General features: G+C 43.7%; 1 protein-coding gene across 1 annotated transcript; it reads left to right on the forward strand.

The window, feature by feature from the left end:
• Positions 1-848: 848 nt before the first annotated feature.
• On the forward strand, positions 849-19,276 carry KCNJ5 (potassium inwardly rectifying channel subfamily J member 5). The gene is made up of 3 exons (XM_068418264.1): positions 849-895; positions 7,805-8,751; positions 18,889-19,276. The coding sequence occupies exons 2-3, from the start codon at positions 7,812-7,814 to the stop codon at positions 19,236-19,238; spliced, it is 1,290 nt and encodes a 429-aa protein (XP_068274365.1). The 5' UTR covers positions 849-895; positions 7,805-7,811; the 3' UTR covers positions 19,239-19,276.
• The last annotated feature ends 293 nt before the right edge of the window (positions 19,277-19,569 follow it).

Consider the following 19,569-nt stretch of genomic DNA (forward strand, 5'->3'; position numbering starts at 1 on the left):
GGAGAGTGCCAGAGGAATGATGCTCTCCCTCCTTCTCCCCACTTTCCCCCAATTCCTTGGTCCAGCCTGGAAGAGGGAGTTTCCACAATGCTGATGAGCGTGTACACTTCTGCATTCTCCCTGCCCTCCTATTTTTTTAGGAACTGCTTTCTGTTGGTGTGATTTTAAAACGAGAACACAGCCCCCACCCCCTAGAAAAATGAGAGCCCATAGGAAGGGAGAACCCAGGCAAAGGGAGGAGGAGGAAACACACAGCGCTTGGGGAACTGGCGAGGAGGGCAAAGCCTCATGTGGTGACAGGGGAGCGCGGTGCCTTGCGTGTTCCCAAGGCACTGAATCCGCCTCTCTTCCCCCTCCCCAGCCAGCCCTTTCTGTGCAAAGCAGCCGCTTAAACCCCTCCCCTCCTTCCTTTCACTCCTGCCACCTTTCCCTTTGCTGCTCATTCAGAACAGATGATGCTCCCCATCACACGCAGTCCTCTCCTCTCCCTCCCCTCTCCCCCAGCCCTTTAAAAAGCTTTATACCGACAAGAATTTATTTGTACAGGGGAGAGCAGGAGCAAGGCAAGGCAGGCATTTGAAAGTAGCACTGCAGCAGTGGAGGGTGAGGGTTTGGAGCACCCCGTGTCAGCTCCGACAGAGCGAGGGAATCGGGGATACCCAGGGACAGAGGTGTGTGCATTTAAATCTTCAGTGCCACGTCCATGTTTTCTAATAACAGGCAGAGGGAGGAAGGAAGGAGGCAGCCCGGGGATCAGAAGACGCCCCCAGCTCTCTGGTGATGGCATGGATCGGACACTTTTCCAGCAGCTGTTTTACCTACCTCTCAGTCCTCTCACCGTCCAGTATCCTCGAAGTGCCAAGGCACAAGACTGATGCAGAGCCGCTCTTAGCAAGTAAGTTACCTGATTTGGTTTGTTTTTTCCAGTTCATTTCTTTTCTTGTCTGGTTGCAAAGGATCAGGAGGACAAGTGGCTGAGGTATTAGGTCAGCAGAACACCAGGTTTCTGTGCCCAAACCTGACAGGGTGCGAGCTAGAGATGGGCTGTTGTCTAACTTACCGGCTGCTAGGGAACTCTTTGGGAAGCTGGGGATTAGATGTTGATCTTAGGCAAAGCACTGTCAGATCTAGTGAAGGTGTTATGCAGGAAAAGACATTAAAAATGATGAACTGCTCAGGTACCAGATGATTAGCTATCACTGGATACAATGGGTAGGGGGAGACTGATCCCTAAGCAGCCCTGAAATGCATGGAGTGACTCCATAATCCTCACCTAGAGTCAAAGATTAAATTTTTTTATAATTAGGATATTTACTAGTCAGCTTGGGGTTTAAAGAGCCCTTGCAGTGTATTCTCCAGACAATGAAGTGGCACGTTCAGCCCTTGGAGGGGACAATTTAATGTGTTGGGAATCCCTAGGGGTGTTTATGGCTCTGAGAGGTAAAAGCATGACTAATTTTCTTACCAACGTCCTGCTGCATCAGTCAAAAAGGCACCCGGAGCCTTCCTTTTTGTATTGGCACATGCTGGTTGGGAGTAACGTGCTAACTTTTATACAGTGTGTCTCTCATTTGGTTTTGACCTGAGAGATACAGGAACCAATTGAGAATTGGCAGAAACTGTCCCTGTCCCAAAAAACTTGCCATCTGACTTTTGGGCATTGTGTAATCAAACAGGTCCTTCCTCTTGCACCCTTTTCCTCTTAAGTAGGCAACCACCTTGGATTTATAGTAGAGTAGCTTGGAGAGAAGCAAAACTGGTTTCTCTCGGTAGTTCTCTGACCAATCCAAGCAACCAGTATCTTCTATAGTAAGTGGGAAGTGTGCCTGGCAGTGTTTGTGTTGGGGGAGTTATTTCACTTCTGAGGTTCGATTCTTTCCCCCACTGTTGCTACTCAATTGGAGATAAAGGATCAGGATCAATTCTGGTTCCCATGAGAGAAAGTTCTCCATCTCTGGAAGGTTCCAGCCCAATTATTTACAGACTCTGAAAAAGGCAACCTGAGTTTTGGAGTCATGTTTTGAGACAAATCTGCAGACTCTTTTATGTGAATCAGCCACTTTCTGTTCAGCTTGAGGTCAGGAGGGCCGCTCGGACGTTTGGGGTGGGCATTGGCAATTAACTGTCAGTTTGGTATTAGGTAGGTCAGTTTGTCTGTGACTCATCTCCTGTCTGCACAGGGGGTTCAATAGCACTGTTGAACGTGCATTGGATCAGTTCATCTTTGAACTGTTTGGATGCAAGTTACTGGAGAAGTGTGAAGTGGTATTAACATCCTTCCTAGGATTACATAGTGGTTCCCAGTTGCTATAATGGTGAAATATCTAAACAACAGAGACCAGGAATGTTGGTGCTCTTGGGGCAGGATTTTCTCTTAGAATTGAGGTTCTGCTTTCCCCAATATTCGGTGTGTGCTGTGTGTAAACAGTCAGTAGCAGGAGGAACAGGACTGTCTTATCAAGACAAAAGTATCTCTTCTTCTTTGTTCAGTTGTGTTGGTTGAAAGATAACGGTCAAATTTTCAATGATGCCATAAAGTCTCCCTAAAAATAGTCTGGGGTAAAAGGATGGAGACAGAGAGGCTGCGGTGTGCCTCAGGAAGAGAGTCAGTTCCTTGGAGATGGAAGGATCAAATTGATTTATTTTCAGGCTTTATTGGTTGGTAAAGAAAATATCATTTGACTGTTCAAAATCAAGAAAAAGTTGGGGGGGGAAAAAATCTATTTGAAACTCATAGCTACTTGAGAGAACAGAAACATTATTTCTTGGCATTAGAAATCATCTTGCTAGGTTATTCATGCTGATAGATCAGGCTATGTAGGCTTTTCAGAGTGATCTTTAGACACACCTGAAGCAGACAGGGGCTGTTTTCACCGTTGCTGGGTTGGTGGAAGGGAAGAAGAGCAGTGCAGTGATTACAGGCACTCACTGGGGATTTTGGAAACTCTGGGTTTAATTCCCTGCCCTGCCACAGGCTCCTCAATGTGTGAGTGTGGAAGAAGCAAGTGTCTTTGTAACTCACTTCCCCATCTTGAAATATGGGAAATAGATCTTGTTTTACAGATCTTAAATAAATGAATGAAAATTTAAAGCATGCAATACCTGCGTTGAACACTGTGAAACATTTGGATGCTCTGGGAATGGGGGGGGGGCCACATTGCTCCCTCACAACTGACAATGAAAGAGCTCAGGGATATTAGAACTGTGATTATCCAGCATTGCTGGTTAGAGGATAAATCGGGAGGTAATTAGCAGATAAAAGTAAAGTGCAAATGTCTATAAACTCTGTCTTTGTGTCATATTAGCTTTCTATCCACAGAAATTTTCTTTTGCAAGACTGAACACTTTCTGTTTAGGTATTTCTGAGCATAATGAACTCTAAAGCAGGCAGGCGCCGTCACCAGCCCAGCTCTGTAACAAGCACAAAGTCATCCTGCTTCTTTAGGAGCTGCCTAGTTAATCATCAGTCACCCATTCTTGTGTGCTGGTGGGTGGGTGTCTCCTCTAGCCCCGGAGGAACTCCCTTGTAAAATCATGCTGTCAGCATGTTAGGGAAGCAGTGCTGTGACTTAATGAAAACTCCAAGAGGAAATGAGAGGCATCTCCCTCCTTCAGTGCTGAGTGACATTCCACTTTGAAAAGCAGTTGTTTGGATGAGGGAGCTTTTGAACCACATGTTTAGTAGTGAAGTGGGTCTCCCTTCATGTGCAGTTTCCTTTAATGTTTTGCCCTGGTTTTGCACAGCATAACTTTTTTGTATCATTCCCTCCCCCTATGGCTCTCCAAGCACTTTCCAAAGAGGCAGCCACCACAATCTCTATTTATAAGTCAGAAAACTGAAAGCTGACATAATTTGTACAAAATCTACCTGCCTTTCTTTCTCACATGCACATTCCTCTACCAACTTTCCCTTGTTGTTAATATCTGTCAATTAAGAATTTAATTCCCTTGCAGCAGTGTAACCCAAAGGAGAATATGTGCCCCAGAGGAATGTGGGGACAGTAACCTAGGCTCGGTTTTATGTGGTGTGGGCCAACAGGCAGCAAAAGAACCAGCTCACATTTTTCAGTCATGATCTTTTTAGTATTTACTGCTGTATTGATTGCTTGTTGAGTAGCACAGGACACTTTGTCTGGGAAAAGAGATGACAGAATTAAGTAGAATCCTGATTTGGGAAGGTGTGAGGCGTTTACTAAACAGTTGCTCATTTATTCTCATAATGCAAGGAAACATGGGCGTCAGGTTTAAAACAAAAAGAAGTCTTTTTTTTTACACAAACTTGATGATAAATTCATGTCTTCAAGCTCCTGCCTGCCAGTTTAGACCTCTCCAGAAGCAAATCCTATCCCCACTGAAACTGGCATTTACTTAAGCAAGAACAGCGTTTATTTAAATTGAAAAAGTCACCCCAGTCAGCAGGGGAAAACATTTCTTGCAGACTGTCTTGGTTTGCCTTCTGCAATGTCTTCAGCAAATTTCTGTCTTGAAGACTTGGAGCTATCCGGAGATCCATCAGCTCTGTCAGGCAGGGCTTGTAGACAGCTCTGCAAAACAATGCCTCCTCAAGACACTCAGCTAACCCCAGCTTGACGACTCTTCTCAAATCTAAGAGCCTTAAATGTCACCGCCCGCCCCGAGTCTGTCATCTGGGCAAAAGCTGAGCAACAGCAAGTCTGATAAAAAGCCTCTTTGCAAGGTTGATAATACACTGACTCACATCTCCTTTTGCAGTAGCCTGTCCAAAAGGAAAGCAGCTTTGTACAGAAGTGACATTTTTATTATCCTGGCCTCGTTTAACCAAAGATGGTAAAAGCCAATGAAACAGGATGGTGCGTGTGACTATAAGAGGCAATTTCATCTCGCAGATCTCTGCTGGAGGGAGCAGTGATTTACAAACTGGAGTCTAAATCTCTGTGAGATGCTTGCACATAATTACCATTATCTGGAAAAGATGTGTATGCTTGAGAGCAGTGGCATATATTCTGCTATGGAGTTAACCAAATCCTTACGTAGGTACGGTGCTCCTTTTGTAATATTTTGTCACCTGTGCTAAAGTTTCCCAGAGCAGTTAAAATAATAAGGGAATGATAGCAAATTTCCTAGAAGATTCTTGTGCTTTGGATCTCACAGACCAGTCACATCCATATGACAAGTTTTACAGTTGGCGAAGCAGAGGAAAAGCAGTGATTTGCTCAGAATTAGAGGAAAAAATACTGAGATCATTTGGAACAGAAAGCTGGCTAGCCTTCAGCCATCCACACCTGTGCTCAGACTGCTACTAATATTATTCCTTTTGAAGAACCTAATTCAAAGATTCATCTAGCTAATTATTTTCAATAACCACATACTGAGGTTATGCTTATACTATGCTGGGAGAGTTTAAGATTAAATATTAGGAGAAATTGTAATGCCACTGAAGCTGTCGGTAAAGTTTATATATAGCAGGAATTTTTCTGCTTTAATGGACCCCTTGTAAGGTGTTCCTGAAGGTTTCCAGAAAGATTTCACTTGATCTGTTGTTAAAGATCAGTAGCATCAGAAAAGGGATGTTGCCAGTCCCTTGGGTGCTTCAGTTAAAGCAGGTCTCTCTGTACTTTCATTAATGGGCAGTCCCTCTAGCCTGCTTCACCAGGGTGATATTTCTAGGGATTTAAGCTTTTTGATTGTTTTTGTTCTATTCTGTTCTTTTTAATATGTTTTAACATCCTTTTGGTCTCTTTGGTATGAATCTAAAATATGAAAACTTACACTATAGATTAATGTCTTGAAATTGTTTCTTACATAGCGTCAGTGTAAGTGAAACTCAGCTTCAGATAGAACTTTTACAACAAAATTATCTTGAAAACAATTTTTGTAAATTGAAAACACGCAACACTTGCCAGTCTTTACATTTTTACACATAGATTGATGAAAAGATTTTAGTCCACGTGGAGTAATTTTAGATTAATCAAACAATGCAAACAGAGATCAAAAGTAATATAAGAAGAAAGGGAAGAGGTTCTTTGTAGCTAATTCTTTTTGACTCGGTGGATGGGATGTGCTTTTCCCTATAAAGAAGGAAAAAAAAAGCGTGTGATTGTTCTGACTTACACTTGGCATATGCTTTCACATGCTGTGAAGAGAGAGTCAATATGTGCCCTCATAATTTGACAGCATCTACCAGACACTTTGCACGCGTGTGAATAGACACACACCATAAGGCAGCAGAGAGCCAGCCCAACGTTTCAGGAGATTTGAATTTGCAACAGGTAGTAGAAAATGGCTGAAGATGTATCTAAATATACCACGAGCCAGCTCTCAGGAGGTCCTACCTTCAGAAGTGAAAGAAATAGAGGTAGGGATTAATATTCTGCCAAAGCCCTGTTTGAGGAAGGGAACAGCACAGTGCTGGGCTCATCTATCCCATGTCCCAGGGTCATGTGCAATGGGGGCAGCAAACCTGATTCCTCCTGACTTATCATCCCAGCGTCATTAATCCCTATTATTTACCCCTTCCTGTGGCTGCACTGGCTCAGCCCCGGCCCAAACCCTTCAAACTGGGCAAATCTGCCAGCACGAAGCAGCTTTGGGGCTGTGCTGTGGACAGATGGCTGGGCTCCCTGGTGAACACAGCCAGTGGGTATGGTTCCAGCAACAGGCTCTGGCTGCTTCACTGGAGTAATGATTGATGGTGACTTATACAAGGGCTAAGAGTAATTCTTTGCTGTTAACCAGACTTGGCTACAGCAGAATGGAAGTGGAAATTTGTTGCTTCATTTATTCATCCTGCCTCTGCTTCCTTCCCGCCCACCCTTTGTGCTTTTTAATACTGAAAAGATGAAGCTACTTTGCTCAGTCTTAAAATTGTCTTTCCCAAGATACTCTTAATTGTATCTCTACACCTTTTCTCATTCACGGACGCATAAGAAGATTAAAGATAGAGGGAGCAGTAATAGATTTAGTTAGGTTTTAATAGGATTTGCAGAGGACAATGCAGAGAATGAACGCCACAGAGAATATTGCTGCTCTGTCTTTGATATCCCTAAGGCCTCCTAGGTAGTCTTTCACAGAGACTTTGTCTGTGCCTTGCATTCAGAGTCAAGACTCTCATTTTTCAATAGAGCATGTGTGTTTTTTTTTTTTAAAGGAGTATCTAATAATCTCGGTAAACAGGATGTTACATTATAACCTGCAAAAATCATTGCAGCCATCATTTGGTGTTATTTATTTGTGTCTTGTTAAGCACAGTTCTGCATGTCAACAGTGGGCTTTTTAATAGCTCTCTGTTATGTTTCTAAAAGTGTCTGGCACCAAAAAACTCCAGTTCCTCTTGAAAATATACGTTGATGTATTTTTACTTTGCTCCTAGTTGTGATCTCAAGCAAAACAAAACACAACACCATAACAAGGTTTACCTATTTCATGACTCCAGACCATGCTCATCACCATATTTTCCGAGGTTCCAGTAGTGCATTAAGTCACTGGCAGCTGGTTCATGCTTGAAGAGACTGAGTATTATGAATCAGTGTTTAACATCCAGTTCAGCGCAGCATTATATTTAGCAAGTGGCTGTTGTGAGAGAAGTGCTGAAACCTTTCAAAGTGTTTCCCAAAACAATACTAGGAGGAAAGACACAGCCCTGGCGAGAAGCTTTCCTGATGTAGAATCAGCCTGTATCCAGCCCAGCAACATTTGTCAGTGTAGCATTAATATTTGCAGCGTTTGTTCTCCTGGTCTGTCATAATGGTTCAGAGAGTAAAATGAAACAGTTTTTGTCTCAGCTCCTCTTATCTCCTATCTTAAACTTTATTTCTCTGTTCTGCAGCCCAGCCATGGCCGGAGATTCTAGGATCTTCATGAACCAGGACATGGACATCGGAGTTACATCCAGAGAGCCTAAGAAGATTCCCAAACAGGCTCGGGATGATGTCCCCATTGCCACTGACCGAACCCGCCTCATAGCAGCAGAAGGTAAGAAGCCACGTCAGCGGTACATGGAGAAAAGTGGCAAGTGCAATGTGCACCATGGAAATGTCCAAGAAACCTATCGATACCTTAGTGACCTCTTCACTACGCTGGTGGACCTCAAGTGGCGTTTTAATCTTCTTGTCTTCACGATGGTCTACACCATCACTTGGTTGTTTTTTGGGTTCATATGGTGGCTCATTGCCTATATCCGGGGAGACCTGGACCACCTTGAAGATGAGAACTGGATCCCCTGTGTCGAAAATCTCAGTGGATTTGTTTCTGCATTTCTGTTTTCTATCGAGACTGAGACGACGATCGGGTACGGCTACAGGGTCATAACGGAGAAGTGCCCAGAGGGCATTGTACTGCTCCTGATCCAGGCTATTCTGGGCTCCATTGTCAATGCATTCATGGTAGGATGCATGTTTGTCAAGATCAGCCAACCAAAGAAGAGGGCCGAAACCCTCATGTTTTCTAACAACGCAGTGATTTCCATGAGGGATGAGAAGCTCTGTCTCATGTTCCGTGTTGGAGACCTCCGCAATTCCCACATTGTTGAGGCTTCCATTAGAGCCAAACTGATTAAGTCCAAACAGACCAAAGAAGGCGAGTTTATCCCTTTGAACCAAACGGACATCAACGTGGGATTTGACACCGGAGACGACAGATTGTTCCTGGTGTCACCTCTTATCATCTCGCACGAAATCAATGAGAAAAGCCCCTTCTGGGAGATGTCCCGCACCCAACTGGAGAAGGAGGAGTTTGAAATTGTGGTCATCCTGGAAGGAATGGTGGAAGCAACAGGTAAGGACTTGTCAAAAGTCAGTCACAATTTTGAGGGGGGAAGGGGAAAAATGGAGGGCAGATTGGCATTAAGATTTTACTGTCAACGTCTGAACATCTCTGAATGGAGAACATGTTGGGAGTTGTCCTCCTCTAGTGACTGATTCAGGTGGGATATTGTGGCCTGAGATAGCAAGCAATCAAAAGATGGGTGCTTTAGCCCATCTTGTAGTGTTTCATGCTCTTTTTACAAGCCCAGGATTCAGACAAAGGGGTTAGACAAGAAGCTATCCATAATCGCTTAGAATTGATCCATAGGGAAAAAAGGAATGGGCTAAAAGAATTCCTGAGGTCTCTTATGGTCCCGTTTTCTGTAATCAAAATTCATGGTGCAAATCTTTTTCCATTTCTCCTCTGTATTAAAGATTGGCTGTAACTGTGCTATTTTAGGTATTGCTGTGGTGTTGCTTTTTAATGGAGGCTATGAAGGAAGTGCCCAAGTATTCCTGTATCCCATAAAACAGCATGTGCTGAAACGGAATGACTTGCACGTGATGCAGGACATATTTTCAAAAGGAGCTCAAAGAGGAAAAATACAGAAACTGCTTTTGTGACTCTTGGAACCCAGCAGCTGTTTAACAGCATAAAACAATGCTGTGTAATGGGTAGATCAGGGGATAGACTCAGCTGATTCCCAGTTTCCTCCTATGGGTGTATTTGTGGCAAGCGACGAAAGCAGCCTATGTCCATATAAAATAAATCTGGAAAAGTTCTGTGCCTCAGCTTTCCAAAGTGTAGGAAAGGGAGGTGGCAGCGTGCCTCTCCCGCTGGGTGAATGGGTGGCCACGAGGGCCTCTGGGCTTCTTTCCACAGCTGGGATGCACTGTGTCTCCTAGGGGTCTGCCTAGGGAGGAGGAGGCTTTTACTCTGGAGCCTCACCTAAAAGACATGGCACCATGGGGTCATTTTACCACTTGCAGCTAACTCATTTATCCTAGGCCTTGAGGAGGAGCTGGCAGGCTCTGTCTGCTCTGCTTCTAGCACAGCAAGTGTGTTCAAGCACCCTGAGATGCTGACACTCGCCTCAGGCAGGCTTGCTGAGTCTGAGGTTGGCGGCATGCCTCAGTTGAAGCCAGGCCTCTAAGGGGAGTGAGGCTGCAGGCAGCACTGGGGAGAGAATTGCCATCTAGAGATGTGGAAACATAGAGTCAGAGGTGCAAAAAAGCTTTTATAAATAGTTTTGCCCTTTGGTGTTTAAGGATTTTAGTTATGAGATGGCACTGTGAACCCAGGTTATTTCTGTTGGTGATGTTTGGATTTTTTTTTTTCCCACCTTGATGAAGCATGGGTTCTCTCTGAAACACTAGCAAGGGTTTTCAGCTTGATTTGAGTACTCAGTGATATCGGTGTCCTGTCTCATGTATTCTGGCCCTTGCTTACTATTAATATTGTCCCTTCTTGAGATTTGTCCTTGTTAGTCTGCTAACAGCCAGATGTAAGGGGAAGTAGTCTCTCAAATTCCTGCATCCCAGACCTTCACTCTTACAGACAGCTCTCTAGAGAGCTAATTCAGTTTCCCAGTATCTCCCTTTTGTCATTAGGTTAATAGCAGTAGCTGGCTTGTCCAGGCAGAGCTAATGGGAGGTTATGTATAGACTGTGCTGTACCTGAGTTAGAGTACTGTGTTGTACAAGAGGAATTCATTTGGCATGACTTGGCAAACATTCTTTCCCAGCAGAGTACTGTAGAGATGTAGCAAAAGAAGGGGTGGGTGGAAAAGACTATCAAAGAGAAGGATTTGTAACGGAAGCTTATTTTGTAGCCTAAACATTTACTAGAACCTCCTAATCTGAGCACTGAATGCAGTTCCTTGTTTGTCCAAAGCCTCTTTCCTCAGCACACAGTGACACCATCAAATTCTCTTTGAACAGCTCCCGCACTGCCTTCCTCTCATGAAAGCTCAGCCTCTGCTAGATGTGCGTGAGAGGAAGTCATTATCAGTAACAACCTCAAAATTAAAAGCATGGCATAGGAATAATATCGCTTTACAAATGGGCTCTTCTCCCAGAGGGATTGTATGGGCCAGTGTGCAATGACATTAGGGAACATGCATCTGGGGAAATGAATTACTCTGGTCTCAGAAGGCAGGCTGTGAAATGCCAAAATTGGAGCTAGAAGAGCCAGTTTGCATTGAACTCAGAGCAGAGAGGACCTCAGGACCTGCTGTTACCTGATTCAGAGGCTGAGATGGTTTTCTGAATGACATATGGTAACTACGGGGGGGATATTTTGCCACACAGTGTTTGTGCTTCCCTGCTTTGTCCTCACACTTTGCAATATTAGTAAAGCAGTTTGGGGGATATTAATCCCTATCTCCATACCTTAAAATTTGCCCCAAGCAAATTCTGTAGGTTCTTTTCTTCCTGTTGTATTGTTCAAGCTCCATCTGCTTTCGGGAATAGTATAATTTACTTGCAGCATGACTTCTATTAAATCATGACACTGTTACGACCTGGTCAGGTTCAGGGCAGTATAAAAATGCAACAGATCGTTTGTTCCCTTAGTAACCCCTATGAAAAATGAGGAACCACCATCACAGAGTTCAGAGGTACAACTGGTCAGCACATACAGCTCTGTTCATGGGGCAGGCGAGTCCTGAGTGCTGTCTCAGGCGGCTCAGCAGTTGTTGGCAGGCAGAAAAATGAATGGAAACTTATCCCATCTTTACAGACAACAGCAAATCGGACTGTGAATACCTCCTGCACTGGGGGGGGAAAGACACCTATATTTTTTCATAAGGTATTTTGAAAGCAGGTCAAAATGGCGATCGTCAATGTACAAATGACTAAAGAAATTTAAGTGTAATGTCTTGACTAAAAGCGTGAATATTTTTCCCTGAAATGTTTGGGACAGCGATTTTGTAACTATTTCCAATAGCTTTAACCAACCACACGCATATCACAAATGTAATGTATCATCTCCTCTCAAACAAGTAACTCTTCTTAGTGACATTTAAGTTTAATTCTGATCCAGTGGAAGGCAAAGATGGTAAATAGTTTCAAATGAAAAGTGTCGAATAAATTCTGAAGAGTTGAAACACTTCAAGTCATTGGGTTTTTTTTTTACAAAATGATACATTGTGGTTTAAAACCATGTTTTTGTTTTCAAGTAGACTCGAATTTCCTAAACACTTCCAAGCTGTTTTTTTTTACAAAGTGAAACATTGTGGTTTAAAACCATGTTTTTGTTTTCAAGTTGACTTGAATTTTTAAAAGGATAAATAACAACACACTGAAGAATAACAACACACAAGAAACCAGCCAGCCAGCCTAAAATGCAATGGGGTTTTTTTGGTGAAAAAGAAAATAAACATTGTATTATTCTAGTGAGAGCTCTCAGGGACCCACTAACTAAGCCTCAAAGCCAGCTGCAGCAGAAAGCCCACTGACAGGCTCTTTCCAATCCATATTTTAGTATGGTTGAGGCACTGTGACTCCACGAGAGGTTAAAAAACACCAAAGGGAGACTAAGTTTCTGGGCAGATCTGTTGTGATCACTGCTGAGTGAAATGAGCACTGTAAAGGCAAAATCAATATAGATGACAAGTGTTCTGACTTCCAGTGCTGCTTCGTGGGCGTCTTGAAAGCAGCAGCATCACTCACAGTGCCTGCTTAATGAATTGGTCACAGAGATTACTTTAGGGAATTAATTCTCTTCTGCCCTATCTGAAAGGGACACTTGTCAAGATCAGCTGGCCCAAATTTGACCTGCAATAAAAGGGAAGAAAGTAAAGGTGGAAAATCTGTCTGCAAAGTGAATACAATTTTTGCTTTCGTTGCCTTTCTGCTTCCCACAGTGGCAACAAAAAACTAGAGCCGTCCTGTTGACAGAATAGGTCTAGGCTGTTGTTGGCCAGATCTCTTGCCCTTACCCTCCTCATCCTGAATTGAACACAGTGGATAAAGCAAGGCTGCTGGAAGGTACAAGAGGTTCAGACCCCCCTTCCATGTGCATGCAGAGTCAGCTGAGTTATGATGAATTTGGTTGATTCAATTAGAGAACATTGGAGAGTCCAATTTTATTATTTTTTTCCCCTGCAAGCCATCACTCCATGTGATGACGCAGCCTGTCTCTCCTACAAGACTTTCTGGCAGATCATTTGAAGACGCTCTCTTCTCTTCCAGCTTTACTCTTCTGCTGCTATTTACTGACAATTAACCAAAACTGATTTATCAGTCTCTGTCCTGAAAACATCATTCTGTATCTACAGTGTCCAGCATTGCTATTGTCTTGTTACCTCACTCTTGGTCCTCACTGGTTTTCATGACCTCTTTTTCCCATCACCATTAAATAAGCCACAAGAGACAGTCCAGATGCCTAATTAGTCCAGTCACTAAACGAAGTTTTAGTAAACTCTTAGGAAAGGCCAGCGTGTGTATTTCTGGCTTAGAGTCTGTGTGGTAAAAAGTGGTTTAAGGATTCGAAGTAATTTACTTCATCCTGTCCCTGTGAGAGTGAGGGCAAACAGCAATTTTTTTGCACCTCAATTTATCCACCTTTACACAGGACACAGTAAAATTTCCTGGCTGTAAATATAGGATAGAAAGAGGTAGCCACAACATAAGATATCCTGAAATTAATCATGCTTTTCATGGGAGAGCGAAGGGAGGGTGAAATCAGTCAACGGAGTTTCCATGCATTCATTGCCTGGTTTGGGTTGTCTTGTTGGTTTGTTTTGCATTTTGCATATAAATGAGCTTGCTGCAAGAAGGACCTTGCAGGACTGTTACAGAAACTGCTTATGTAATTATAGGGAAGAGAAGGGACATCTCCAGTCACTCTTGTCATGAGCTGAATTGCCCTCCAGAGGTGCATGTTGGCAGGGTAGGCATCTTGGGTGCCTCTGCAGTCACTATAAATACCTTTGTGAGGGGACTAACGTTCCATGGTGTGAGCTTGGTGCTCAGGTCCTGCCTCATAAAGACATGGCAATTGAATCCAAGATCTTTAAATCATAAGGTCCTTTTTTTTTTTTTCCCCCATTTCCAGTGCCTACAAGTTTTTGCATGCCTGGAGAGCGTTCAGATAAATTAAAATCCTATTACTCTCCTCTGGCATAAAAATCAAAGTGAATCAAGCCCAGACATGTCCTCCTCTAAAGGAGACAAGCACAAATAATTGGAGGACCATGCTCCTACCTTCTAATATTCCTTTTCAAGTTGGAGGAATATTGACATTTTGGAGGTTACAGTGTTCTTTGGTCTAATTAACCCAAAGGGACTAATAAATTTTATAACTATCCAAATGCTGATGCTAAAGACATGTATTACTTAATTAGAGTGATGGAACTTAAAATTTTCATAACTACTCCTTGCCATCCTAGCTTAGATCAGTCTGTCACTATAGCTCTGAGTCCATTGGGTCTTTCTCTGTACTCGTGGTGTAGGTGGAGCTCAGCTGAAGGAGCGGCATGTGTAATATGCTGCTTTATGTGTGTCCAGTACGAGGGAAAAAGTCTCCTAGTGTATGCAAGCAAGGACAGAGAAGTGAAATCACTTCCAGCAATTTCTGTGTCTGAGCTGCAGAGAGAACCTAGCAAATATGGCTACCATACAGTCAGCATCCCCATGACATTTTGCCAGCAGATTATCACTGAGCTCTGTGGCATTTAAATGAGGAGAGTTAATTTTAGGCTGATGAAAAATGTTGTCTCGACAGCCCCAGGGGTTGGGCTGTCTGTGCCCACTGAGGAAGTCCAGGCTGTGTAGCAGCACTGAAAGCTTCAACTATACTGTTGATGTGATCAAATGGAAGCCTGTGGCAATTCCTTGGGGTGGTGGATCATGCTTTGTGGTCCTCTTGCCCTTGCCCTCTGCTGTTAAACTGCCAGGAAAGGTCCTGGCTGTGACGGTATGTTTGATGAAAATATTCATCCTCCACCAGCTGGAGAGAGACTGGATCTGGATCACCAAAGAGCTGCAAATGCGGTTAGATTTGCCCTGTGATAATGAAGTTTGATTTTAACTGCTAACCTAAGGGTATACAAGACCTGGAAATCAGGAGCAAGCACCACTTTTCCTAGCAGCGTGGCAGAGCCAGAAGCGTCTGCTCCAGTTGCATAATCAGCGGCGTTGCGAGCAGTGAAATGTTCTGAAAGCTGCAACTCCCATCGAGCGCGCCGCAGAACAACCAGGCTCCTTGCTGAGCCAGCCATCAAATAACTGCTTTTTGTCAGCACGTATTACATTTTATCAGAGACAAAGGGATGTTAAGCTGCTTGCTCCCAGCTGATTTTGATGACAGAAAAGTGCCTTATTGGTAGACTTCCCTGACACCTATTTTACACACCAGTCTTTCCTCGGTGACTCTTTGCTCGCGAATGTAATGAAACACCTGGTTTAATACACATAGCAATATATTTTGCATCTTTTCATCTACTGGAAGCCAGAAACGAGCTGTTTAGGAAGGCATCTATGGCTGCCTTAAACAGGAACACGCACAAACTCTCTTATTGATCCTGTGATGCAGTGACTCCAGCCAACAGACAAAAAAAATCCACTTCTTACGATTCTGCTATAATGAAATTATCATTAAAACCTCTACGAAATGTTTATTGCAGAACCTGAAACCAGGAGACAGTCCTCTGGTCTCCAGCTTTTCTAAAAAGCCTGGAACTGGTTTCCAGCTTTATTGAAAATTTGGTGCATCTGCTTAGGACTTTGTGCAAACTTTTTTCTGGTTTCAATTAGAATTGACTTTTGTTTGCAAGTGAGAGCTAAGCTGGTGAATTAAGAGATGAGAAAACTGTAACTAAAACGTGAAAGCTGAAGGTTTCGCATATTGTTTCACATTTTCCACAACTGACAGATCGTACAAATTTATATCAAACATATTTTTTCATTTTTAGACAAGATTGTTTAGTAGAAAATTAAACTTCTAATGGTTTTACTATCTGGAAAATACGCTATGCTTGAAAAATAAGAATCTCAATGACTTTATTTTTAAAGAAGTTTTGAAGCGTATCTACTTAGAGTGACAAAGGGGAAACGAGGATATTCTTTTGGCACGAAGCTTATTTAAATGAAATGCCCAAGTCACCAAATACCACTTCTATATAACTACACCAAATATCTGTACTGTTTAAACCCAAAATGTGTAATTCTATTTACTTTAAGAAAAGGATTAACAGCCTTTAGCAGGGCCATAAATACTATGATTATTTTTGCTGTGTATGAAAGATGTTAGTCCATCAAATTACTCTGCCCCACCTCGATACTCGGAGGACACAGAGCACGTTGTATGCAAGTGGAAAGTGGCTGCATCCATGTGCTCTTAATAAAAGTAAGGTTTATTGTTTCCACACCTCTTCTGCCATCTTTTTGCTGTTATAGAGGCAATAATTAGCTAGGGATGTTACAGATGCATTAATTAACCAGGTTGGAGAGCACAGGGCAGCCTGCAAAGCAGGCACTTAATGGAATCCGAAGCAGAGACGATGCTGCTGTTTACTGGGTAATGTAGGAGTTGCCAAGCAGTGTGTCCCCACACAATTAAAGCACCACTGCACATGTGCTAAAAAGGAATATTTGAATGGGATTATGGAGCAATTACAAGTTGTCTTATTGTGCTGGCTCTGTGTACCCCTGGGGTTACAGAAAGCAGCTACTGTGGGAAGCTGGCAGCGTGCAGTATTTGGTTGCTGAAAGCTTTCTATTGTTCCTTCCTTAATTGTATACTTACAGCAAGAGATAACTATGACTGTGTCTCTGGAGTTCAGGTTCACTGTCGGGTACTCTCCCCAGGGAAGGAGCTATTTCAGGCCCTGATTGCAAGGCAGGAGTTCCCTTCGGATGCCTCAGGCCCCCACGTTTAGCAGGGACACCCCATCTTGGCCTTGGCAACAGCTACATGGTACTTTTATGCAGCACTTAGAAGGCCATAAGAATCAGGTAGTTCATTCACAGGACCTAATCCTGTGAGCCTGAGTGGTCTCCTCTCCTGCTGCCTTTGCTGGGCTTTGAAAGCTCTCAGAGCTTGGAGGAGGCACTTGAAGGTCTTCATGATTTCTGGTACAAAACCAGCTCAGTCTAAAGGAAAAAGGGCTCATTTCTTTTAACTATCTCCTTACCATACACACACATGCTGCAGATTGTCTGACATTCTGGCCTCCCGACATGAGGGAGCATCAGAAAATGGCATTAGCCCTGCAGCCCTGCATTACTGACCCTCAAAACAGCCTGTAATGAAGCCCTTGCTCAGGGAGGTCAACGGTATGGTAAGTGTCAGCGACACAGCTCTCCTGAGAAAAACTGTAGCAGGATTCAGAAATTAGCAGGACTCCGTGAGCTGCCTGCACGATGAGCTGCTTTTATCAAAGGGAGTGAAGATTAACCACTCTTCACCTCGAGGACTGAGGAGTCCAGGGCAGGTGATGCTGCACATCGTAGTGTCACCCGAAGCATATAGTCAGGAGTGGTCTCCACGCTGTTTTTCACTTGTAAAGCAAAGCTGACAGTTTCCTGAAGAGACACTGTACCTCAGTAGAGCCTTCCCTCAAGGCAAAAACACTCAGGGTAATTTTCATAGCAGCCTCTGTGTTTCCCGGTTCCTTCTGGTCCAGGAAGCAGACACGCTATGACTAACACTGTACTACTTGTTCCTGCCCAGCAGCAAATACTCCTGCAGATCTTCTTGGGGTGGAAAAATTGGCTTTTCAGTCTCCAAAACAGAACTGGAAATTTCTCAAAGTGTTGCATGTGTCGCTGTCCCTCTTTTTCTCCTTTCAAGAACCAAAAGCAACTATATACGCCTGGCCTGATAGCTTTAAGCTAAGGAAAGCAGTAAGAGACAAAGCTTTCCAGAGAACTTGCCTGTGTGGATGCCTTTTCATGGACTGTAGCAATTATGAGAACAAAATATTTGTCTTTTCATAAAGGTGCCTTTTTTTTTTAAGGAAAGGAGTTTTCTGATTACTCTGAGACTTCAGTCACTTAGTTGAGCTCACGTGGTGAGAATACATGATATGCTCTTCCCTGAACCATCTGACACTGATATTTTTCCCCCTATACATTGCTTTAGGTTTCTATTTGTGTACTTTGGGCTGCAGCAGTTGGACTTGGAAGTATTGGCTAGGAGCTGGATCAAGTGCATGCTTTGAATGTATTCCAGTCAGGCCTATCTCTCACCCTCCACAAAAGAACAGTGGGAGGACTTTGTGAGGTCAGATTTTCCAAATTTCACCAGAACTAATTGCACAATCATGACATAATTAGGACAAACAGAAGACAAATATTTGGGAGAGAAGTTGGCCTTGCCATTGGCAGGTGATTCCAAGAGAATTTATTCACGGTTATACCAATGTTGAACGCTTATTCCTGCTCTGCAAAGCTTCTCTTTAAACTTTTTCAAAGTAAATAAATAAGCTTTGATCCTTGGGGCTGAGAAGCAGCTTTAGAAATATCAGTTTCATGCTGCCCACTGTGCATTCAATCCATTAATACATGGAATTCAACATGCTTATAAGCTCGATTGCGTGATATTGTGGGTTTTGATTCTGCCAACCTCATACGGTTGGATTGAACCCTCCAGAAGTATCTAAAAGCCAACATAAAATAAATCACTAGGACTTGTGGCCCTCTCCATCCTTCAGGCTGTACCATTTGGTGTCTTAACCTGAGTGCAGGAGGGAATGGCTGATAGTGCCGTAGATGAAGAGGGATGGGGTCAGACAGTGGGAGAGCAGGGCAGTGGTTCATCCTGCTTAGGGACTGTGTGGGTCAGGATTTGAGGGGTATTGGTGGGGTTGGATGTCGTTCTAGCACGATTCACCAGACGTGCTGTTAGTATCAGCCACGCAAGCAACACCTCAACAGAGCAATGTGAGGACAGAGAGAAGCTGCTTAGTGGGACCAGACTTCAAACCCGTAAGCGCAAGGTTCAGGAAGGAATCTGAAGATGCGGCGAGGAATCCATCCCTTTTCCTTTGAGAGCTCAGCTTTTTCATGATAGAGGCTTTTGTGAGGATTATTAAGCGAAGACCTTTTCTGTGTCCCAGAGCAATCAGGTACGGAGATAACATGAAAGTGCTTTTAAATGAAAGAAGTGGTTGGGTGAGCATGTAAGACGCTTTGCATTTAACATCCTTCTGTTTCTACCCAGGGATGACTTGCCAGGCTCGCAGCTCCTACATGGACACCGAGGTGCTGTGGGGACATCGCTTCACTCCTGTCCTCACCCTGGAGAAGGATTTTTATGAAGTCGACTACAACAGCTTCCATAGCACTTACGAGACCAACACTCCCGTGTGCTGTGCCAAAGAGCTGGCCGAGTCTCGCCGGGAAGGCCAGCTCCTCAGCCACCTCTCCAGTGCCACTCTCCTGAGCGGAGGCAGAGAAGCAGAGACAGCAAAAGGAGACGAAGAAGAAGAAGATGAAGAAGGCAGGGAGCCAGCAGGATTGAATGGAGCCAATGGGACAGCAGGAGAGGTGAAAGAAGATATTCCTGTATAACACATGAACTGCTGGACAGTAGATACCCACATACACTTACTTGGGAGACTGTGGCCTGGCGAGTCAGGAATTGACTGGGAGTCAGAGAGCTGAGATCGATGTCCAGATCTCTGCTGCTCGATCCTGGCGAGCCACTGCACAGCACGGTGCCTCAGTTTCCCTCCCCTTTTATCTGTACAGTGAGATTCTGAGCTTTGCACTCATTTGCAAAGCACTTTGATCTCTATGGACAAGGCTTACTAAATATGATCACTGTTAAAACTGAAATTCCCACCACTGGTTGTTTCAAAAGATGTTCATTGGACACACAGAACCCTTCCCCCTTGAAAGG

This window comes from Nyctibius grandis, chromosome 25 (assembly GCF_013368605.1).
Source record: "Nyctibius grandis isolate bNycGra1 chromosome 25, bNycGra1.pri, whole genome shotgun sequence".
In the NCBI taxonomy this organism is placed as follows: Eukaryota; Metazoa; Chordata; class Aves; order Nyctibiiformes; family Nyctibiidae; genus Nyctibius; species Nyctibius grandis.